We start from the raw sequence: 24,550 nt of genomic DNA, 5'->3' as shown, positions 1-24,550 counted from the left end.
TTATGGAATACCTTTACCTAAGCATAACAAGCAATGTATGAGGATCAGCGAGCACAATGGAAAATGTAAAGTCACACGTTGTCTTGGTAACGTAAGTGTAATTTAAAAAAAGTTTTTAGCACTCCTTTTTTCTGATCTGAATTTTATTTAGTTGAATAGCAAAACATAAGTAAATGTGCTCTTCCGTCTAATCAGCTTAACTGAGTTAAAGTTTGATTTATATCCGCACATTTGTTCATTTTTGAACAGTGACCATCTGTCACACGCGCTCACTCTAATGTTACTTTGAATATTGGGTCTGAAATAGCATTAAGGAATGACTTCAAGACAACATTAGCACGATTTCATTGACTGTGAATGATGTTGTATTTTATAGTCATTGGCTGATTATATGATTTTACTATTTAGAATTTGCAAACAATACTTTTCTTAAATTATATTTGGGGAAATATCATTTCTTCTTTTGTGTTCAACAGAAGAAAGAAACTCAATATTTGGAAACAAGTAAAGGAAGTAAATTGTGAACATTTTCAATTTTGGGTGAACTGTCCCTTTCATTTTCTTTTCACAAGGGGCAACACACAGTAACAACAATTAATCAACCAATCAATCAATTAATCCATCAATCAAATGTATTAATTACAATTACTAATCGAATACTTTGTGTAAAATTGCTCATAATAAGACTATCAGGGACCAACACTAGAATTTCCATGCCGTCAGATGTGAGCAGATATAATACACCTATTGTACAGTGGTAAATTATTGTCTCTCCTTCACATGCTCCCACAATTTTTAATAAGGTCAATAAAGATGCCCCAATTTGTCTTCAGTTGTTATTTCAGCTTTACTGCCAAGTCTTGGTTACCACACATACAGTTTTTTTCCACTTGTGTTGCCTGGATAACATCACATCTAGTGTGTAAAAAGAATAGAGTGTACCATCAAACCAAAGCCCTTCTTCACTGAGGAAAAAATAGACGGCCTTAAGTTAACCCAACCCCTTTCCTGTGTTTTAGACAAAACAACCTTCACAACCTCTTTTCCACCCCTCCCTCCAAATTCTGCCCATACACAAGGCAGAAAATCTGTGCAGACGCCGTCCTCCTCCATAGAAACCGCCGCTTTTACTTTGAGGTGGCTGAGGTTTACAGGCAAAAGCCTTGTGATGAGTGTCTTTCTTTGTAGCCACCGTCAATCATGATGGACACTGATGCTACAGGCAGGAAGTTATTAGCACTGGCCGAAGCTATGACTGCATCAGTCTTCAGTATGAAAGCCGTATGTTTTTTTTTTTCTGATGTGGGTGGATGTGATTAGCGCCGGGCCCTGAAGCAACACCCAATCACTACGTTTATTCACTAGACAATGCCTTGATTATTTACATTGTCTCGCTTTATTTATCGCAGGATTCACAAATAGATTAGGGGGAAACACAATTGTGTGAACAATGAAGGAAAACCCAATTTGCAAAGTCTTTCTAGACAGGGGGAAAGGAATTTATATAGTGGTTGAGGAGTGGTTGGGTTTTAAATAGTGAAGGAAAAAAGTTATAGAGAAAGCAGGATGAATCTCAAATAGAATCTAAAGTTTCTTGCACTTTCTGTGATTTTTTATTTTGTAGGGTGTGGATTTGAAGGTTGTTAAAATATATGCTATATTTGCTATAATTGGTACACTTATATTGATCAGAATTCATTTTAGCTATCAATTAAAGTTCTGTCTGTGCTTCTGTGTAGTTCTGGGTGCAGCTGAGTATCAATGTAATATCAATAAACAGATTAGCCTATTAACATTATCAGCCATATCACCCTGCAGCCCAAGACCGGTTACTCACTAAAGCTAAGCAGGGCTGAGCCTGGTTAGTACCTGGATGGGAGACCACTAGGGAACACTAGGTTGCTGTTGGAAGTGGTGTTAGTGAGGCCAGCAGGGGGCGCTCAACCTGAGGTCTAAGTGAGTCCTAATGCCCCAGTAAAAGTGAAGGGGACACTACACTGTCAGTGGGCGCCGTCTTTCGGATGAGACGTTAAACCGAGGTCCTGACTCTCTGTGGTCATTAAAAATCCCATGGCACTTCTCGTGAAAGAGTAGGGGTGTAACCCCGGTGTCCTGGCCAAAGTCCCTCTATCGGCCCATATGATCATGGCCTCCCAATCATCCCCGTCCACTGAATTGGCTCTATCACTGTCTCTCCACTCCACCAATAGCTGGTGTGTGGTGAGCGCACTGGCGCCGTTGTCCTGTGGCAGCCGTCGCATCATCCAAGTGGATGCTGCACACTGGTGGTGGTGTGGAGAGACCCCCCCTCATGATTGTGAAGCGCTTTGGGTGTATGGCCATACACAATAAATGCGCTATATAAATACACATTACATTACATTACATTACAACATTAGCTAATAATATTAAACCTAACTTTTAACTATTCTAGCCAAACTAAAAATTAATCCACAGAAACAAAAACTACTGTGACAATATTCTTTTGTTTTGTTCTTTTGAAAAATTTTCACCTTTAAACTTTTTTTTTTATTTCACAGGAAGGCTAATAATTTTGTCTTGTATACTGTAGTGAATTTAATAAATGTGGCATATTCAAGGTTCTTTAAAAAGGATGAAATTTGTGAAAAGTGACACACTTTTGTGTTACAATTATAAATACAGATTTCCATTTCTAATAAATTATGTTCTTTTAAACTTTCAATTAACCAAATAAACCTGAAAATCCTGTATTAGAATGATTCCGTGTAACACTGAAAACTGGTGTAACGACTATATAAAAGGGGGTATATGTAGAATTAATTAATTAATATATTATATTCAAAATTGATTTTAAAATATATATTTAAATACAAAACATTTTTATTGCATTTATTACAGTTTTGAGTATTACTTTTGACTTTTAAACTTTTAAAGTTAACTTTTACTAACAATTTAAAAACTTGTTTAAAAAACCTATACAACACCCCTAACCAAAGTCCAAATTTTTAACCAAAAATGTTCCTTACAAACATATTTTTGTCGCGTGTTAGCAGACCACTGTAATCCACATGTGAGTCCAGCTGCACTCTTATAACGGGCAATTGAAAACAAAACCTTTGTTGCAGCACATTTATAATCACATTGATTACAAAAACTCAAAAGACGTCACGTTGTACCCACCGGTACAAACATCCAGTCTCCACGCTGGACTTTACACAAGAATCTAATCAGCGTGAAGCAGCTTCTAAATTACTTTTCAAACCGGTAGAGCAAACTTGCTCGTAATAACACAAAAATGACCAATTTTCACTTTTTTAGTAAAATATATGTGTCCTAATATTGTTTTGTAACATGGGACACATATATGACTGTCAACATTAAAAAAAATGTGTTTTTGTGTTTGGTGACCCTTTAAAGCAGGGCTATTCAATTGGCGGCCTGCGGGCCAAACTCGGCCCCCGAGGCAGTTTACTCCGGCTCTCCAAATAGTGTGACCAAGACATCAAAAATAAATTTAGTTCCGTCGAAAAACAGCCACTATAGTTATGAAGTGATGCGCGTCTGTTCATTACAGCGCGAGCTGCTGCACAGAGCGCGAGTCACTGTAAGCAAATGGTGCGGGCAGCTGAAAACATATGGATATGTTTTGTAGAAAAGACCTTTTGTACAATGCACTAATATTGTTAATAGGGGTGCAACAATTAGCCAATTTCCCTATTAACTGCGCTTTAATTCGTCACAGATAATGAATTGTAAAGGCTCCTCTAAGCCGCGTTTCTGTTGCACGAAAACGATGCAATTAAACAGTTATGATAAGTTGGCAACTGTGTGCTAATTTAAAGTTCCAAGTATGTACACCGAGACTAATACGCACGCACACCAGATTAAGATAGCAGCTGCTGTTCCCATATCACGTCTTTTCCACTTGCAAGTTTGTTATTTCTGATGTAAGAATATATGACTATGCGAGCACAAGCGGAGCATTGCGCTTGCGCCTTTCTGTGCGCACGCAGTAGAAAACATCTCATGGTGAGAGTTGCACGTGCCTTTCAGTGCAATGTAAACAAAAGATATGTTAGACAAATTATTATTAAAATGATTATGTATGCATGAATGCAGATGGCAACAACAGTTAATCCAAATAGCTACTTACCTAATATAAAGCTTGAATTTACATTAGACCTGATAACCGTGATTATTCTTCAGAAAATAACCAAACTACCAAAATCTATAATGTTGCATCACTAATTGTTATGCAGTTTAAAACATAACATCTGAATATGTCTGAATGTAAAAGAAGCCTACTTCAGCAATGCACTGCTTTTGTTGTGCTCTAAAATACAACATTTGAATGTACAAATTAAAAAAAAAAAGCCAGTGTACAAATTATCCATTAACTATCAAGGGGGTCTTTTTTTTGTGTGGTTTGTAAAATACATATGCCTGCCTCATTAACCAAATTCATGCTAATTCAATTACATCTTATGTATTAATCAAACTTACTTCCAGTGTCTTTATGTATAATGATTAGATTCTATCATATACAGCAACCTCTGATTAGCTATTTCAACAAACGATTTTCAAATACTTGACATAAAATAGCCAATTTTGACAAATGGTGATGTTTGCATTCCTGCACTGATAAAAGGATGAGCATGAAAGATCGCAATTAATGTTTACTGTATAACATATGAGCAAGCATAGTTTCAGTTATAATACAAACTATGAGTCTAATTTGACTTTTTTAGGCTGTGTACCATCTGATTTACAAAAAAAAGTGTCTTTTGAACACTCACAGTACTTATCTCTGGGCTGGATTTCTCTTTTTCAGACCACACTGAATATTTTCCCGCATCACTGCTGGGTGTGATCATGCATTGGCAATAATGACTTAAACACTAAAAAACTGAACTACTATGACTACTACTTTTATGTTACCTTTATATGACTACTACTTTTATGTGAAGCTGCTTTGACACAATCTACATTGTAAAAGCGCTTTACAAATAAAAGTGAATTGAACTGAATTGAATATCAACCATTTTGAGATGTCAAATTTATACTGGTATTAACTATTATTTAGTACTATTTATTATTACTTCAGTTACAGAGTTTCCAGAGGCCCAACACATTATTTTTAAGCATTATTAGGAGGGTCAACACCCAAAAAAAACCCTTAATAAAATTCCTGGTCTGCACAAAACCATCTCTGAATGTACACACAGCATGTCAAACCTAGAAGCAAACAGAAGATCAGACCAAGTGTCACTCTTGTCAGCTAAGAAAAGCAAACTGAACCAGCTTTTTGCAACAAAATTGTACAATAGATTGTCTGGTCTGATAAATTTCTGCTGAAACATCAGCAGAAGAAAGCATGAATCCATTCTGTCTCGTATCAACGGTTCAGACTGCTGCGGGTGCTGTAGGGGAGATTTTCTTGGCACATTTTTGGCCTATTAGTACCAAGTGTGCATTGTTTAAATGTCACAGTCTTTGCTGACAATGTCCTTTGCTTTATGACTGTGGTCTGCTCATCTTGAGATGACTACTACCAGCACTGTCACAAAGCTTGTGACTGGTTTCATGAATATGACAGTGAGTTCACTCTCCTCAAATGGCTTCCAGTGACCAGATCTCAAAAAATAGAGCACGTGCATCATGGATGTTCAGCAGTCAAATTTGCATCAAGTGTGACAAACATCAAAAAGATTTTTTGTTGAATTTATGCCCAAAAAGAATGAAGTGGTCCTGGTACAAACAAAGTGTACCTAATAAAATGGCAAGCGAGAGTATATCAGATTAATAAATACCAAATTAAATGGAAATTTGTTATTTGTTTAATTTAATTACTTTTTACACAACATGTACTCAAAGGAAAAGCAATCCTTCATAGGTTGCACAAATTTCCTTTTCATTTTAATTCAATTGACCACTGACTTAACCAAAACATTCTGTCTGCCTATAAAATTTAATTTCACTTGATATTAAAAGTTTCATTTAATTTAAAGTTTAAAACAGGTAAGCAATGTCTGTTACCAGGCTATATTTACTCAGCTGTATGGAAAAATGTGTGAATTATTAATAGACAGCACTCTTGGAAGATTTAGAAAATGAAAGAAACGGAATCTACCTCTTCTCATTACAGCTCTTTATAGCTTCACAGATATGGACATATTCACTGCTGAATAATCTATAAATTAAAAACATACCCACCAAATGATCAGCTTGGCTAATCAATCAATCTATTTCTAGTTTGTGTCCTATTAGAAAGGCCATGCCCACACTATGCTTTAATTTACAAATGCATAATTTGTAATAATGCAACATTTTGGTCTTTAAAACTTCTAAAAAATCTTTTTAATAATGTTCTCCAAAGTAGGTAAATTTAAAAATGCTGTTTTGTGTCAGCATGACAATAGAGGTTTTCAAAATCAATAACACATTTTAGTCATATGACTAGAGATGCACGATATATTGGTGGCCATATCGTTATCATCTGACATTATCGGCATGATGTCAAAATTAGGCCAATATCTTTTTAATTAGGCCGATATTTATAGAGATCTACCTGCATCGCGCATGCGTGGGTAGAACTTGCTCAGAGTTGTCCAGTGCACTATAATGGAGCTTTCCTCACATTAAATATGTTTCTATCCAAATATGCGAATTAACTTTGTGCGCAAAACTGAAATATCGCATAAAAGACGCGCAAATAAAGCAGCGTTTCCATCCAACGAGTCAAAGGGAACAAAATTGTCACTACCTGATTATCTGGCGCCAAATATCAACAGTAAAAACGGAATTCGCTGTGATAAGAGAAGCTGTGTGAATCTTTTCTTCATATAATAAATGACTTGCGCCTCAGAAGACAATCCTGACATGCAATGAATGCACGGTGGTGTTTGAAGGCCTGAGATGCGGAGCACATCGCTCTTGATTCTGGAGGTCGTTAATAATATAATGACACTAATACTGAAACGGTTAAGGCAGTTTAGAATGACCAAAACAACATTTCAAATGTTGTACAGTGTGCTCAGCCTGCAGATTTGTCCGTTTGCACACATTTTTACCATCACATGATCTCTTATAACAAAATCACATGACTTTTTTAATGTGCATACCGAAATTTGTTTGGTAAAAGTGTTTCTATCATCGTTTATGCACATCTTTTCTTATCGAATAAAAAGTTTATCCTACTCAGTTATGCGCATGTCTTTTATGTGCATTTACAACATTTTGCGCATCTTGGCATTTCCATCAATCGTTTTTTTTTTTGCCATATCCAAAATGCTCATAAAAACTGGTGGATAGAAACATAGCTATACCCAGTTTATTCCTTCAAAGTTCGTAATTTCTTTGTGTGGTTTTGTTGTTTGTTAGTAACCATATTCCTTTTCATTGTAGATATGTTTAATAGAGTGTCATTGTGTATTTAGGCTTAATTCGCCTAAGGAAAAATATTACATGTGTAAACATAATAGCAGAGATGCACATGTGCTAAACAACTGGTTTGGGTTGTTTGTAGTCTAATATAACTGCTATTATCAACACGTTGCTTTCCATGTGTTGTTAATGTAAGAATGAATGTATTCAATTTGATCTGCATATTTACAATGATTATAACGAGCGCATGTGATGGCTATTACCACGCACACACATAGTGAGCAGATAGAGCCTTCATAGCATCCCAAACAGCAGCAGAGGAGACGTGTGCAAGTCACTGAATCCAGCATAGGGGTTCTCAACTGTCTGCCACATTCTGTCTTTTCATTATGCACTGTGTTTGTCATAATCAATGCTCAGGTGTTCAGGTGTATCAAAATCTGACTCCGAGGACAAATCTTCGCTAGGGATGGGTATTCGTAAAGGTTTTACTGCTATTACTATTTTTATCTATACCACTTATCGGTTCAGTACTTTAACTTCTCTTGTTACTTTTTGTAGTGATTTTTTTTTATGAAATAAAAAAAACTAATTGAACAGATTTAGCAACACTTTGCTTTATTATTACGTTTGTAATATAAAATAAAACTACACCAATAATTGTAAAACAAATAAATCATTTTTTTCCTTTATTGGAATTGGTATTGTTTGAATATTTTCTTAATAAGCATAGATTATTATTAGACTATTCATAGTCTATATATGTAAATACAGCTGATGTAAAAGTGCTTTTAATGTTTAAGATTTATTTAGAAAAATAAGTACTGTTTTCATTGTAACCGAATGTGTGTTTAATTAACTATTAATTTTATACTAATTTAGGTGATTGACTGCTGACATAACGATGTGGATGATGTAACGTTACAGTTAGCTAGGCAGTTTAAAACTATTCAATACTTCTCATTGCAATTAATGCACTTTTGAAAGATTTTTGAAAGTTTAACTTAGCCAGACTGCTTGTGTTTCCACTTATACAAGAAAAAAACTTGTTGAAACAACTGTGAAGGCTTTTATATTTGACACGCTGGCTGGAAACACAAGCATTTCTCATGTGAGACTGCCAACTGTGCAGAGGAATATCAAATATCGCAAATTATAAAAGGTTGGTCAGTTAAATTATGCTATTGTAGGTCAAATTTATTCAGCCATAATTCTCCAGTACCGATAGCAAAACAGTTAACGTCAGAGCTTATCGATACTTCTGTCTTATATAATGTAGCAGTGAAACCGATAAAGTACAGAGTTTGGTTACCCATCCCTACACTCCGCGTGCACACACATCACACAGCGCCTGCAGCTAAAATTTCAAACTCACATCAGTTTATCATAAACCTTTTATTGATCATTTTTCTCACAATTGACAGCAAGAACAAACGGTATCTGATTGATAAGCAGCACCTACATGTGTTCAAAATAACCTAAAACGCCAAATGGGATGAATTCATGCTGCATTTTATAAGTAAAACATACTTGTCTATTTAATTTTCCGATTGTACGGTGGCTCTGAACTGTCAAAACACCTCTCAAAATGCTTTTTCGGACATTATGTATATTACTGTAACACGTTCAAGAACATTTGATCTGGTTTCAGTTCTTAGTTCTTTCATTGTCATTTTACTTAAAATGTATTTATTTTACTTCTTTGTTAGTTAAACCCCATTTTGTTTTTTAACCTCTTATTTTTATGCAACAGTCAAGTTGCATGTTAATTTGCTGTGCAAAGAAAAGGAAATAATTTATTTTTGGCATGCTAATTCATAGGTCTATAATCACCTTGCAAAAGTTCAGATCAACATTTTATGAAGTTTTAGTGTAAAATAAAATCAGTTGTTTACTGTATAAAAATATAACATTTTTAAAAATCCATATCGGTGCATCCCTGCATTTGACCAGTTCATCTAAAATGATGGAAGACATTATCCAGCAGTTGTTTGTCATGCTCATGTTGCTACGCTGTTTCAATAAGCCAGAAAGTAAATAAACGGCAGGTAAAAATGACACCAGTCAAAGCATCTTATGTCTTAACGCATGTGCAGTTCAAAAAAATATTTCTGCAGCTTGTTCAAATTAATCATTTAAAATAAGATGAATTAACAAAATTCTTGTGTTTTTTGGGTGAGGAACTTAACCGTTTTGTTTTCAGTTCCTTTAAATAACTTAAAACCGGGGTCACTAATCTCAGTCCTGAAGGGCCGGTGTCCCTGCAGGTTTTAGCTCAACCTCCTCAACACACCTGCCTGGATGTTTCAATTATACCTAGTAAGACCTTGATTAGCTTGTTCAGGTGTGTTTGATTAGGGTTGGAGCTAAAATCTGCAGGACACTGGCCATCCGGGAACAAGTTTGTGACCACTGACTTAAAAGATCCTTTGAAAACTTCATTGATTTGATTTAAAGTACCATGACGGAATTGTGAAAATGTTTTCTGTTGTTTCAGTCCGGATAAATTTCAGGAGACTACTGAAAATTAGATTTTATCCGGCTTACTGTACATGTAGTCAAAAACATATGCTCACCAAACAGGTCCCACGACACATCTAGCACGGTCAAATCCAGTCAAACCTTTACACTGACAGACTGACAACAGCTATTCAATCCCTGTCTGAAAAAGCCAACTAGCACTCAGCAACACAGACAAGAATAATCTGCCAAACACAGAAATGACTCATCCATTCAGCATTAACATTTGGAGGGATTCCTGTAAATCACTGCTAAGAGCTTTAAAGCAAATGGTAATAGTACAACATCAATTACTGAAAAGAGTGGTTCACCTGTAGGCGTCCGTCCAGCGTCCTCTGGATGGTCACGCACTTGCTGGGATGAACTCCGTTGGTAGTAATGGCGGTGATGAGGGAGTCCAGTTCATCTTTCTTCTCCTTCAGTTTCTTGACCAGACTCTCGATGGCACGCTTGGCGAAGCCCTCGTTTTCGCCACCCTGCCGGTGGCACATGAGGCTGTGCACGATACTGAGGCAGGCGTCATTACTGTTGGGAGGGTTCACGGACATCCTGCTGCTCTGACAGATGGAAAACAGAACAGCAGCATCAACACACACAACTCTTGCACCCTGCATCTAGCATACTAAAATACAGCCAGAACTATTGGTTAACAGAAATTGCTAGAACAGTAGAGTCTCTATATACAGTGCCTAAAGAAAATCATAATGTCCCTTTGAAATAATTACTTTATTTGTCACAAAGCCTGAAATTAAATCACATTCCAAATAACTTTTGCAGATTTTGAATTCAGCTTTATTGTGAAGGTCTTTTGAAAGCAGGGTATAATGGGAGTAAAGGTATAGATTTTCACAGCTTATAATTATTTTCTATAGGCACTGTATTAGGGCTGTGCAATTAATCAAAATCAAATTACAATTTTAAACATTTGAAAAGATTCTACAATATGAAATACGCATGTATTATTTAATTTCCCCTGCCCAGAGCAAATGCGTGACAACAGGTGTCCTCACATTTTATCCTACCTATCAAATTATGCTACCAACACTGTATTTGAAAGGTTCTGAGATTAGGGTAAGGGATTAGGTAGGTTAGGGCAATATTACAGTAGCTTAATATCACACTAATCTACATTAAAATTTACACTGGTAGCATTGATGGGTGGCATACTATGTCATCAAATTGTGCTACCTACTTTTTGAATAGAAGGACAATCTGACAAGGTAGGACAAATCGACAGAACACCAGTTGTGTGTGACAGCCATACTAGCCAATTGAGTAAGCATATACAGTATTTGTTCTTCCAAATCTTGAGCAACCTAACTACACCCACAATAAAACAAAAGAAAACAAACAGGAAATCGCTTGCAAGTGGGGTTATGGCTTCTGCTGCTTCAGAAGCATTAATAGACAAATTAATATCAAAGAAATTGTAATGAGGGAATATCTTGGTTTCAAAGTTACAGACACTGAACAAACACAGGTAAATTTATAGAGCTGTTGCAGAATTGTTGCCGGCTTACAGATTATTGAGCTGAAGCTTGACTACAAAATTAAATCGTAAATCACCATATCTGTCAAAGAAAAGAACTTTATTAGATATTTTCCCCAAATCGCACAGCCCTACACTGTATATTATAGTTGAACACCAATACAGACTGCTTGTCAAGACTTGTAATTGTGCTCAATAAACTTTTAATTATGCTCAACTTTCTTTCAAGTCTACTGGTCTCAAAGAGTTGGTTCATCCCAAAAAATCTGTCATCATTTACTCATCCACATGATGCTCCAAAACCATAAGACCTTCATTGATCATCAGATCAAATCAGAAGAAAGATATTTTAATTAAACTTTGGAGATTTTTAATCCTGTCACTGAAAATCTATTCACCCAAAACTTTGACAATTTAATATTTTTAAAGCATGTTTAATTCAAGCATTCTATATGATGGACAGATTTTTTTTTATTCACATGTTTTATTGAAAATAAACCAAAGTTTATCAATGCATGCTGAATGTATGTACAGGAAAACTTTGATGTTTTTGCACATCAAACTGACTGGCTTGGCATTGTGTGACCTTCGGTGCTGTAAACAGTGTTTCAATGTTTAAGTCTAAAATAATCTTTTCAACATGTTTGAATGTTTTTTCAGAGAAAATCAAATCATCAGGAGGATTTAACCCCTTCATTCATATGATTTTTGTATCTCTTTAGAAATATTTTGAAGCTTTGGGCAAACAGTATTTTTTACCCTTTAACTGCCCCACCAAGAAAATACATTTGGATTGCATTTCTTTACTCCTAGTGTCCCTAGTGAACAAACTCAAAGCATTTTTTTTCAACACATCCCATAATTTCTAAAATATCAACCTCTACCAAATGGTTGATAAGTCGGTTTATGGTAAAAGTACCTGAATTAATACATATACTATGAAAAATCTGAAAATATGAAGTGTAAGTTTGAATTTAGTATTCAAAATAAAACATTTTCGAATACTAAATCAACTTTATTATTTGAAATATGCCATAAAATATTTTAGATTCTCATTTAAGTGTCTCATTTAAGTGTCTCGTTCTCATTTAAGTATCAAGTGTAGTAGTGCAACAGGATTATGCTCGTTTATTTTTTGTTAACCAACAATGCTGTGTAGTGTACACCAATATTTAAAAGTCATTCTTTACATGACATTATCAGTCATTATTTAAAACAGTCAAAATTTGATCAAGCATTTGGTAGAGTAGGCAGTAAGATTTAAGATTAAAATCCTCATTTGTGGTTTCAAGATTAACAAAGAATTGGGATGGCTTGAGAATGAGAAAATCATTACATAATTTCCAATTTCCATTAACTAACTCTTTGAAGATAAAATGCCTTTTCCTTGCTTGACTGCACAAATAAGAAAAAAATTCAAATTGGCTTCCCAAAAATTCACTGCCCATGTCTGACATTGTTTAGACAGAGCAAGTATGTACAAACTAAGTGCTAGAGGGCTGGTGTCCAGCAGAACTTACCTACAACTTTCCTCAACACACCTGCCAGGAAGTTTCTAATCTGCCTAGCAAGAGCTTGATTAGCTAGTTCAGTTGTATCCAGTTAGGGCTGGAGCTAAAGTCTGCAGAACATCTGTGTTTGAAATGTATATCCTCTTATCATTTGAAATAATGTGCAGCCTCGTCTTTATAACAGCCCAGTCTATAACTTAAAGTTAAAACAGTAGGCATTTTGTTAAAACGTGTCCATGTTGTACTAATTTAATGCCTCGTTTCAGTACATAATGACCATATTGTACTAATTTATTCCCTCAATTACATTTTATTAAATAGTAACCATGTTGTACCTGATTTGTTCTGTTTGGGTAAACTGTTACCACCTTGTACAAATCAGTTTTGCAGTTGTAGATAAAATGTGGCCATATTGTATTCATTTGTTCCCTCATTTTATGTGAAATCAAGACCATGTTTTACTAACTCATTCCTTCACTTTCATTTAGTTAAATCCCAGCCACATTGTACTAATTGTTCTGTCATTTTAGTTCAATTGAGGTGACCTTGTATAAATTAGCTTCCTCAATTATGGTCATGTTAGACAAATGAATTCCCTTTCATTTTCAAAGTGTGGCCACGATTAAATATCAACATTAATTATGGAGATGAATTTGCAATTAGTGGCCATGAGCTGTCTGCTTTTTTTCCTTTTGGGGTGTATTAATCTACATTTTTCATTACTGATCAAATTACTTTTCTTCATGAAAAACCAAACTGAAGTGCACTGGATTTTGGAATACAGCTTTCCTTGCAATGTGCTTTGTCATATTCCAACATGATTTGATGAAGTAATAGGTCATCTGCATCATGCAAATAAAAAAAGTGCAAGCACATATAGTACAGTAGCAGTAATAGAATTGTATACAATTCTAAACATAGCAGGCAAAGTCTGAAAGAGTTTCTTTATTGTATTTATATTTTGTTTATATTTTAAACACATGCATTCCCACTGTAGATCCCAATCTAATCTAAAATGATGAATTCTTTCCAAGTAGAGATATCAAGTCATTTGGAATATTTATATCACAGAACTTTAGATTTTTCTAATATCAGGCAGCCCCGGTAAAAAGGTTTCTTTATTTTGTAAAACAATTAAAAAAAAAAAAAAAAAAAACAGACATTTATGTTGTTTGATGTTTAAGAACATAAAGGGGTTTTCTACCTTTATCAATTTTTTCAGTGTTTTTTGGGTAACACCTACGTTTAGGTCACAAATCAAGCTATTAACTACTGGCTTATTATCTGCCTATTATTAAGATATTAACTGTTTATTAATAGTTATAAAGTACAATCTAATTCCACATCCCTAATCCTACCCAAAACCTAAACCCAACTACTACCTTACTAACTATTAATAAACAGCTAATTAGTAGTTTAGTGGTGTCATTTAATGGTTTGTTAATACCATAAGTTGTGAAAAGGATTTTTTTATTTATTTTTTATTTGTTTTTGCTTTTCACTAAAACATACTGTGAAAATAATGTTTGACTTTAATAATATACAAACTTCATTGTTGGACACTTATCTTTATACAGTGACATTTATTTTAGTTAAAATTAATAATAATATATTTTAATCTGTGACTTGACATGATTTTCAAACATGGTTTTCACTGAAAAAAAGATATAAATTTTCTGTTTTAGGAAATATATGGATATATATATATATATATATATATATATATATATATATATATATATATATATATATATATATATATATATATATATATATATATATATATATATATATATATAACCTTCTCTTTAATTTATAAACGCAGTGTAACACCATAAAATATGAGCTCATTTGTCCTATTTTGACTGCTACACCATCATAAATTGTGAAAATAACCCATTGAAAAAGGCTTTACGACCAAGCAGAATCCTCTGCTGGCAATTGTTTCGGTGGGACTTCAGCTAATCAGTGTTGGCTAATGCGAACAATTATTTTTCATGAGTCCAACAGCCAGCTGTGCAAGAAAACATACAATCGGATTTAAGTGAAGTCATCATTCGCTACTCTATAGTTTACAAACAGAGAAAGCATTTTACAAGTAACTTTTATTCTAAATCTTGGGCCTTATTTTTAAAACAAAAAATTACAGATAAAAAGACTGAAGCACCAAAAACTGCCCATATTAAACTAACTGAATACTTTGAATAATTTGTTGATTGTTGTTATCCATGAATTTTTAATCAAATGTAATTTTTTCACCAGAGAGGCTTGACAAATCAAAAAGCTGAAGAAAGTTAAATGTGCTGACTAGTTTGTTATTTGCCTAATGAATGACAACTGACAACAGTGACTACAGTGGTTCATTTAAAAGAGGTTCCTATTTTTTTTTCCAATGAAATAGGATGTATTAAATTTGTATTTTAAAAATAAGTATTTATTTCTATTTCTTTATTCTAAATATAAAAAAAAGTGTAATTAAAAAGTGTGGTTATGATGACAGTCCAACAAGCTATCCATCTTAAAAATAATGCTTAAAATGTCATTAAAATGCTGTATATTTAAATCTCATAATTAAAAAGTAAATGAGGCAAATAACTGCAAAAAGATCCACATTTTGAGAGAAAAAAAACACAGCTTCCACCAGGCTGGCTACGGGCCTGACTGCAGTTTATAACAAGCATGGAATAAAACAAAAATATAAAATATAACATGGAATAAAAAGAAATGTTTAACCATGTACTGCATTTTAAATGATGACAATATTAAATTTTTGTCACGTGACATTAAAAATGCAACGTCACATCAACAACCCACATGCTGTAAGTGGGCTTTAAATTTGAATTTGTGTTTTGCACATAAAAACCAGAAGTTCTTGGTACTGTGATAAAAACTCCTGTGATCTTAGCATGAGATGTTGCAAGTGCAAAAGTGCAAGATTTCTGGAGTGCAGTGGTAATTGAGAGCTGGTGGAGCGCTGACGGATCCTGACACTTCAGATCTCTGAGCATCATCAAATCTAATCTGGAGGGAGCTTCTCTGAGACCCTTATTATCAGACTCAGTGATGCTCTCCATGTCTGCGCAAGTGGCCCTTGAGGCAGAGCACCAGAGGAACAACTTTGCATTAGGACAGAACGTACAAGACTATTAGATGAACTAACTGATTTCATACACTGTAATCTTTGAAAAAGGGGTTTCTTCTAGGATTTAACTGGAACGCTCATGCATTATTCTGCTCTTCTTATCTGGGTGTATTACTCTGTTATTTCATCATATAGAGTACAGTGTATTTGAGAAAAGCATGGCGGCCTGATTCTAGAGGACATTCAGTTCCAAACCCAGCTTTAGCCATCACAGTATGATGAAACACCAATGTGTTTGGTGACATCATAAGATACAAGCCCAGATCAACATATTTAATATGCTAGAAAGTCTACAAAACAATTATAGTAGGTCTAATTCAACATCTTTAAACAGATGAAAATTAAAAGTACAATTTAAATGATTTTAGCATACAGTGACTTTTTTCTTCATTCGATTAATAAAGTTGTCTTTGGATATTTGTAAAACTCGAGTCAAAAACACATACAAATATTCCAACCAAAATCAAAATCAATCAGTGGCTCCTGACGAAAGATTGAAGTCTTTTGAAGCAAAATGATCAATCTGTGAAAATAAAACTTTTTACAACATTATTGTTGTAACCAGTCCTGAGCACATTCACAATAGTCACAAACAAGATTATCAAATGTTGGAAAGCTCTAAAAAAAAGACAACCTTCCCAATTACAAATGTGTACAATTTTACTTTTTTGTGTACAAGATAAAGCATCCAAAGCAAAAGATCCATTTCGATGAATAATAAAACACAACAGTTCACTGAAAATAAACAACATAAGCTCACAATTGAGTTTGTTAGCACACTCAGGGCTGACTACTGATGCTGTGGATTAATGGTAATAACGATGTATGTAATGATTAGTTGCACAGGTCAACAATTTTGTTTCATATCACCTCAATGTATTATAAACAACCATGAGTTTTAATTTAGTTTTGCCTGAATGTGTTCCTCAACAGTCAAAATCGTACTAGCCACTGATTAGCAGTTTATAAAACTACCAAAGACTACTATTTCAATAAATGTGACCAACATTTCTGATGTCTTGAGGGTGAGTAAATCAATATTTTTCTCATTTCAGGTGAACTGTTGCCTTCAAACCCTATCCAAGACATTTCTAGCATATTGTACAATAACATCACCGCAGTTAACGGTGTTCATAAAACGTCATGCAAAGTTAAAGCCAAACTGTTGACTGCTCTGCGGGCAAACAAATGCAGCGGCGCAGATGCCATATTTGGTCACATGACGTCATCGAGTCCGCCGTCTAAACATTTCATGAGCTCCTGCTGGACCTGAGCAGTTGATATGACATGCAAACCTTGTATGCGTTCCGATTAACTAGTCTGATCAATACGATGAAGGTGAACTGTTGAATGCCCAGCCTCTTGATCGTGAACTTGCTGTGAGAGGGTGGGTATATCAGCGTCTCGAGACAGTATTCAAAACGCTAGACAGTTACGAAATATTTCAAAGCTCAGACAAGGGCAAAGATGAGTTATTACGACACGAGCAGGCACACCTTTGACGTAATATACCTTCAATGCATCGCCGAGCCGCTCGGTTTCTTATAAGGGCTCGACTGTTGCAGTGTGCATTTAAAAATTAATCAAACGATCGCAAGAATGTAAGAATACTCACACATCGGTCGTGTTTTTAAAGAATAGCAAAAAGCAGTCTTCTGCACAAGGACGGAGAGGTAAAAATCCGTGTCCCCTTCCCCCTCCAGCATCTAATTTGAGTCTATCGGAGTCGATACCGGACTATCAGGCTCGCTGTCTCCGTCCGCGCATCCTGCCCGCTCTCCTCGCGCTCGCTACAATAACAAAAGCGGGTAGACATTGTGCGCGTGAGCGTCTCGGTCGGCTTCAACCAATGGGAGGCCGAGTCTCAAAAGGACGGTGGCGCTCAGCCAATCAGCACGCAGCTCTCACGGCTGGGCCCCCGGGCCGAGGTCTGTCTGGGTCGCGTCTGGATTGACATATCGGCGCGACTGTTTTTTTAAGGTGGCGCCGCTGAGATTACTCCGCCCCGTATCAGATCACCCCGCCCCATTCAAGCCTGCTCAGTTTCCATCGATGATTGAAATTTACAACAGCCAGTGAAGGCTACTTTTAGACTAGCGTGCATGCAATAGGCACTAGAAAACTTGTATTATATTCTTGTTATTAACCTACGGACAGCTTTAATAATCGACTAAATATACAACAGTACCTATAAGTACTAAAAGTACATACTTAACAAAAGAGATTTACTTTTAATTTTAACCTTAATTAAAAAAAAAAGTATGTGATTTTAAAATAAATTTTTTTGTTAAATTTGTAACATTATCAAATTGAAGAGATAGTTCATCAAAAAAATGACAATGCTGTCATCATTTATTCAACCTTTACTTGTTTCAAACCCTTATGGGATTTTCTTTTGTTAAACGCAAAATAAGATATTTTTAGGAATATTGAAACCTGTATCAACTGACTTCTATAGTATTTGTTTTTCCTACCATGGACGTCGATAATTTCAGCTTTCTTCAAAATATCTTGTTTAGTGTTCAACAGAATAAGAAACTCATAAAGGTTTATGACCACTTGAGAGTAAGTTACTCCTGGGGTTAGTTTATTTAATTTTTTTTTTTTTTTGGGGGGGGGGGGGGTTAACTATCCCTAAAGTAGTTAGCTCATAGGCTCACTGAACTGAATTAAAAAGATTTGAACTTCTACAGTTACATTAGTCTTTGTCTAAAAACCACTAAGATGATTTAAAGCAGATTTCTAACATGTTCATGACCTAGACATAAAATATTCTTTACCTTAACTATAAAAAACATAATGCATTGTTTGTTTTAAATCAAGTTAGCAAATACTGTCACCATCAAATATGAACTCCAACAGGCTTTTCCTCTATCCTTTAACTTGTCACAGTCATGTGATTTTCGGCAATCTGTCTTTAATCTTTCATCAACAGAGTGACTTTTAGGAGGCCCCTCATGTAATTCCAACTTCCTCCTTGATAGATTCCCTCCCTTGACCTTTCACCTGTCCTGAATCTTTTACTAACCTTCTCCCTTTCGGCTAATACCAGAGGTCACCTTCATCTGCCCTATCTCATATCCTCTTACAAAGCATCTACTATTTACATAAGACATATGCATACCTAAGATTTTACTGCTGATTCAATTATAATGCCATACAATACAAGGGAAGTTCAGTTTTCCTCTAAAGTTATTTTATATTTAAACTCTTCTATTCACTTGAACTGGGAGTTTCAAACTCTGTCTGTATTATTATGTTCTTAAATTACATGGGGAATAAAAACTAGGAGGGCGATGCAGTGGTGCAGTAGTGCTGTCGCCTATGTGTGGAGTTTGCATGTTCTCCCTACATTCGCGTGGGTTTCCTCCAGGTGCTCCGGTTTTCCCCCACAGACTAAAGACATGTGGTACACTACACTGACTGACCACTTTATTAGGTACACCTTACTAGTGCCGGGTTGAACCCCTTATTGCCTACAGAACTGCCTAAATCCTTCTTGGCATAGATTCAACAAGACACTGGCAAATTTCTGGAACATTTTGATCCATATTGACATGACAGCATCAAGCAGTTGCTGCAGATATGTCGGCTGCACATCCATGATGTGAATCTCCTGTTTCACCACATTCCAAAGGTACTCTATTGGAATAAGATCTGGTGACTGTGGAGGCCATTTGAGTAGTGAACTCATTCTCACGATGCTCAGTTGGTACTAATAGGCCCAAAGTGTGATAAGAAAATATCCGCCACACCATTACACCACCACCACCACCACCAGCCTGAACCGTTGGCATTATGGATCCATGCTTTCATGTTGTTGATGCCAAATTCTGACCCTAACCATCCAAATGTTGCAGCAGAAACTGAGACTCATCAGAAAAGGCAATGTTTTTCCAATCTTCTATTGTCCAATTTTAGTAAGCCTGTGCGAATTGTAGCCTCAGTTTCCTGTTCTGGGTGGAACCTGGTGTGCTCTTCTGCTGCAAATCATCTTGACCACGTCTACATGGTTAAATGCATTGAGTTTCTGCCATGTGATTGGTTGGTTAGAAATTTGTGTTAACGAGCAATTTGACAGGTGAACCTAATAAAGTGATTGGTGAGTGTATAACCTTAATAGTTAGAAATCGCTTAAATCAATAAACCACATTCACGAGAACACAATTAAGATAAAAATGTCTACACTTGAAATAAAAAAGTAAATAAGAAAATAAAATAATTCACATCCACAAAATTATACATTTGCTTTTTATAATCATATTTACTTATCATAAACATTAGACTGGATATTACCTCTAAATGTGCAATAAGTAATATGAATAACTGGTTGGTAAAGTTAATTAGAACAGACTTTTATGTTGGCTTGAGAAAAGTTTGCTTGAGTTTGCAACAGCTTTGTAAAGTTAATGTAAACTTAGCATGAAGTGAAAAAACAACATATTTAAAACATTGTTAGCAAATTAGCAAGTTATTAGCGCAAATAAGCATGTTGCTAGCATGTTTCTATCATGCTTTTATATGTGGCTAACAAGTTTTTGTATGTTGTTAACATGTTTTAACACATTTAGCGCATGCAGAATTCAAGTTTAATATGCTGCTAACATGCTTTTACTTGGCTAGCATGAATTCACATGACTGAAAATTGTCATCATTTTCTCTCCCTTCACTAAAAATCAAACAGGTTAGATTTTTTATTTATTTATTTCTGTTGAACAAAAAAGACGTTATTTAGAAAATTATCGAAAAATAGTAACCATTTACTATTATAGTAGGAAAAACACATACCATAAAAGTCAATGGTTTTCATATGAAAGTTAATAGCAACTAGTTTATATTCTTTAAAATAGTTTGTGTTCAACAGAAAAAAAGAAACTTGTCAAGTAGGGATGCTCCGATATATCGTCCAGAGATCGGCTGATAATCACTATGACACGATCAATACTCACCAACCTGGTCGATCGCAAAAGTTTGTTCACGAGATTAGGAAGACACACATGCTCACCCATATATTACACATCAGCAGTGTTAAAATATGTAAAGAGATAAATGATGAGTGAGCAATCGCTGGGTGACCACAGCAGGTAAAATATACTTATTTGTAATTTATAGGCCTATTTCCTTCTAGTAAAGGATATATAGGTGTGAATTTTGACTTCTCATGCATCACATATGCTCTACAAATCTTTTTTGATTGAGACATGTAGAATTGATCATCCATCATTTAAAATGCTTCCATTGTTTTTCTTACCATTTTATTTATATAATTACAATTATTTTCTGTAAAGCTGCTTCTGCCCATGACATGTTCACACTAGACTAAGAGACATGTTTAGGGGTTATATGTAACATCCTTCCTTTATTATCTTAGGTAAGGAGAGATCTACACTTAAGTAGAATACTAGTGTAAATGTGCTTTATGCATTATAAAGCTTGAAGCTTCAGAATCGGTACTCTGTATTGGTCAATCACCATCACGAGGTAACGGTACTCAGTATTGGCTACAAAAATCCTGATCGGAGCATCCATATCATAAAGGTTTGGAACCCACTTGAGGGAGAGTAAATAGTGAGTATATTTTAATTCTGGGGGAAATAAAATTCTTTGAGTGAACAATTTCAGTTTTTACCAAACAGTTTTAGAAAATGATGAGTCTGATCAGTCAGAAACATAAAACACATCAAGTTAGAAATTACTAAATGTCTGACTTAAGTGGTCATAACTTCCTCAAGCCAAAATAATCATAATATTAACAAATGTAATTACTGTTACGACCATTACTATTGTTTTTAAAACCTTACATTTGCAAGTACACAGAGCTGCAGTTTTTTAGCATCATTTACATTCAAACAGACATTTTTTTTATTCAAATAGTTACGTTCTAGAAAGTAATGAGTGCATATTTGCAAACTGCTGTCTCCCTGACTGCTCTTAAATGAAGTGACATTAATGCTAAAGCAGTGCTTTGAATAGCCCAGTGATGTGAGGAAGATTCTGCCAATCTAGAGCATTGGTCCTTGGCATTGAGCACAGTGTAATGGTGCATTCCCAAAATGTGACGTTCATGACATCATGGTTTGCTGGGAGAGCGTGGGGTAAATGCTCCAGATGCCTCAAGCATGGTCTTCCTGCGTGCCGTCTCTTTAGCCACATTATGATTCAATCTTCGCAAACGCTCCTGGAACAAAGATTTGAGATAAATGTAGCCTAAAAAAGATCTAAGGATGTGTGCATATAGAACGATGTTTACACTAACTTACCTGTGCATTTTGGAGTATGTTGTTGACAAGCACCACTCTTCTCCTGGCATTAAGAAGCTTTTTCACATATGGGTCTAAGTCTAGTGCCACCTTCTGGTGTTCATTGATCCTACACAACTCTGCAGAAGAAATGTGGTTATATGCAAAAAGCTTCTTTTTTTTAATTCAGAAAATGTTATTATTTATAACCTTAGCTCTTCTTTTTAAAGTTGCAATGGTCACGATTGTTTTACTGCCCATGACAACTCTATTAAATGTCTATAAAATGTTTTAAAGCCTAGTTATTGGGTCAGTATACTGGCCAATGCCACCAAAACAAAACAAAATCAGTAATATTTTAGCATTGGGATACTTTTGTTTTTTTTAGCAGTCAAATTTTCCCTTTTCATATTTTCATTTGGTATTTTGAGTGCATTGCTTTTTATTTTTATTTATTGTTTTATTTAATATTTATTTTACTGAAAAAACTACGTTTTAATCATTGTTTGTTTTAGCTTCATTTTAGTACATATAGAATAATATCTGGCACACTGAAGCATCATAGATTTAGGTTTATTGTTGGCATTGTTATGATTATTTATTTGTGTATTGTTGTCATTACCCATTGACAGGTTCTGAAAACTAAAAAGTATGCTAAAACACTTTTTAGTAATTAAGCTTTAAGTGTGTAAATGCATATGGTTTGTCTAATGTAATTGTAATGACCATAAATAAAAATTAAATTAATAAATTGATTAAAATACAGCAAAATAGTTTGTACATCCAAACAGACGTCAGCATTTCATCATTATACTGTACTAAAATATATACATTTGCATTGTACAGTACTTTATTGTTGTAATTAACTTAGTTAACTTACATATAAACAGATAGTTCACATTTGCATGTCAATTTTAGGCACTTTTTACATGTAAATAAGAATGTCATACCAACTTACCAGATGCTAAATTATCAATGTGTTCCCTGAGTTCCACTTGGCTTTCTCTGTAAATATAGATTTACAGTATAGTCAACAATATAACAGTCTATTTTTGCACGATTTAAAGTGACTAAAAATAAAAAATATCTTAACTGCAAAAAAAAAAAAAAAAAATCGTACAACAGTGCGAAAGGGAAAAAAATGAACCAACATACACTACAACGAGCATCTCTTGAGTCACAAGACCTGTCATGTTGACAGTCATTAGCATGCTAACAAACAAAACCGCACATTCTAAATAAGACATTTCTTTAAAACACGCTTGTTCCAAAAAAATGTACTACCTGACTGAGTGCACGTGTAAGTCAAGCTGCTGTACAGCGGGTCTCAAGAGGTCCAGCAAACCCTCAGCGAGAGCATCTTTCCCTGATGGGGTTTCAACCACTGCTAATGCTGCCATCTTTACTGAGCGCTGACTTGACAACGCTGGAGTCACTGCGCGGATGTTAGGGCATATACATAAAAATAGCCCAAGCTCAAGATCAGTGCGATGACTTGTAAATCAGCGAATCTCCAAATTTGCCTACATACTGCGTCACGCGCACGGCTATGTTCCAATGCTCTAGTAATACTAGCGTGCTGCTTACTATATGACGTAGTATGTGAAACTAGTAAACGGAATGTGAATGGTAATCATGTGTAGTGCATTACTATGGCATGTTGTAAAGAATAGTACTGTGTATTTTACTGTCTATTTATACTTAATAAATAATGTTGAGAAGTTTTTAAAATTCTGTCCAGGCAGGGAGCCTTTGGGGCCACTAGTAGTGCTAGGGGTCTGTTGAAAAAGTGTAAAAAAAAAAAAAAAACAGCATGAACAATATACAAATAAATTGTTATTAATAAAATACAATGAACTATATAAATAATCATTTAAGCTACTAATATATATAAATCTAAATAAGTGCAATAAAGTAAATAAAAAAATGACAAAAACCCATACCAAAATAATCATAAATAATAATAACAATAATAATAATAATGCTAACTTTTAATAAACAACTTATCAATGTGGAAGCCCATTTCATCATATAATAAAAAAGCTTAACTTAAACGTAATCATTATTAATTGATAACTCATTTGTCATTAAAATAATTATATAAAAATTATTATTAAACATAAAACAAGAGTTTTTAATTCAAAATTATTAGTAAAATAAAATAATGATTCACTAAAAACTACTAAACTACTACTTACTAAATTAAAATAAATACGTAATATAACATATTACATTTATATATCTTCTACCTACAATTTGCACAAACCCTAGTAGGCCTACTAGT

General features: G+C 34.7%; 2 protein-coding genes across 5 annotated transcripts in view; both read right to left on the bottom strand.

Moving 5' to 3' along the window:
* smad10a (SMAD family member 10a) overlaps positions 1-17,880 on the bottom strand; it is a 46,678-nt gene extending 28,798 nt beyond the window's left edge. For 2 of the 4 annotated variants that reach the window (NM_001365639.1, NM_001044923.3), the window contains exons 1-2: positions 17,643-17,880; positions 10,197-10,437 (exon numbers count right to left, since the gene is read on the bottom strand). In NM_001365639.1, the coding sequence (NP_001352568.1) occupies positions 10,197-10,433 (237 nt within the window). In that variant the 5' untranslated portion in view covers positions 10,434-10,437; positions 17,643-17,880. Of the gene's footprint in view, positions 1-10,196; positions 10,443-17,642 lie in introns of all 4 variants that reach the window. The other 2 variants (XM_009294221.5, XM_068215152.2) reach the window with 1 other exon arrangement.
* A 2,386-nt stretch (positions 17,881-20,266) lies between these two features.
* Positions 20,267-23,666, bottom strand: snapin (SNAP associated protein). The gene is made up of 4 exons (NM_001045148.1): positions 23,551-23,666; positions 23,225-23,271; positions 22,288-22,406; positions 20,267-22,205 (listed from the first exon to the last, which is right to left on the bottom strand). Exons 1-4 carry the CDS (start codon positions 23,664-23,666, stop codon positions 22,098-22,100), a joined length of 390 nt encoding a protein of 129 aa, NP_001038613.1. The 3' UTR covers positions 20,267-22,097.
* Between the last annotated feature and the right edge of the window lie 884 nt (positions 23,667-24,550).

Source organism: Danio rerio, chromosome 19, assembly GCF_049306965.1.
Source record: "Danio rerio strain Tuebingen ecotype United States chromosome 19, GRCz12tu, whole genome shotgun sequence".
NCBI lineage: Eukaryota > Metazoa > Chordata > Actinopteri > Cypriniformes > Danionidae > Danio > Danio rerio.
Note: the sequence above shows the minus strand (reverse complement) of the source record. Positions and strands in the feature narration are given on the sequence as shown.

What these genes read in the sequence shown, in the direction of transcription:
- snapin (NM_001045148.1), bottom strand. Translation starts at nt 23,666, where the DNA reads ATGGCAGCATTAGCAGTGGTTGAAACCCCATCAGGGAAAGATGCTCTC. An exon ending in TTACACGTGCACTCAGTCAG is followed by an intron (nt 23,272 to 23,550) that starts GTAGTACATTTT and finishes CTATATTTACAG; the next exon opens with AGAAAGCCAAGTGGAACTCA. An exon ending in ACATACTCCAAAATGCACAG is followed by an intron (nt 22,206 to 22,287) that starts GTAAGTTAGTGT and finishes TCTTTGTTCCAG; the next exon opens with GAGCGTTTGCGAAGATTGAA.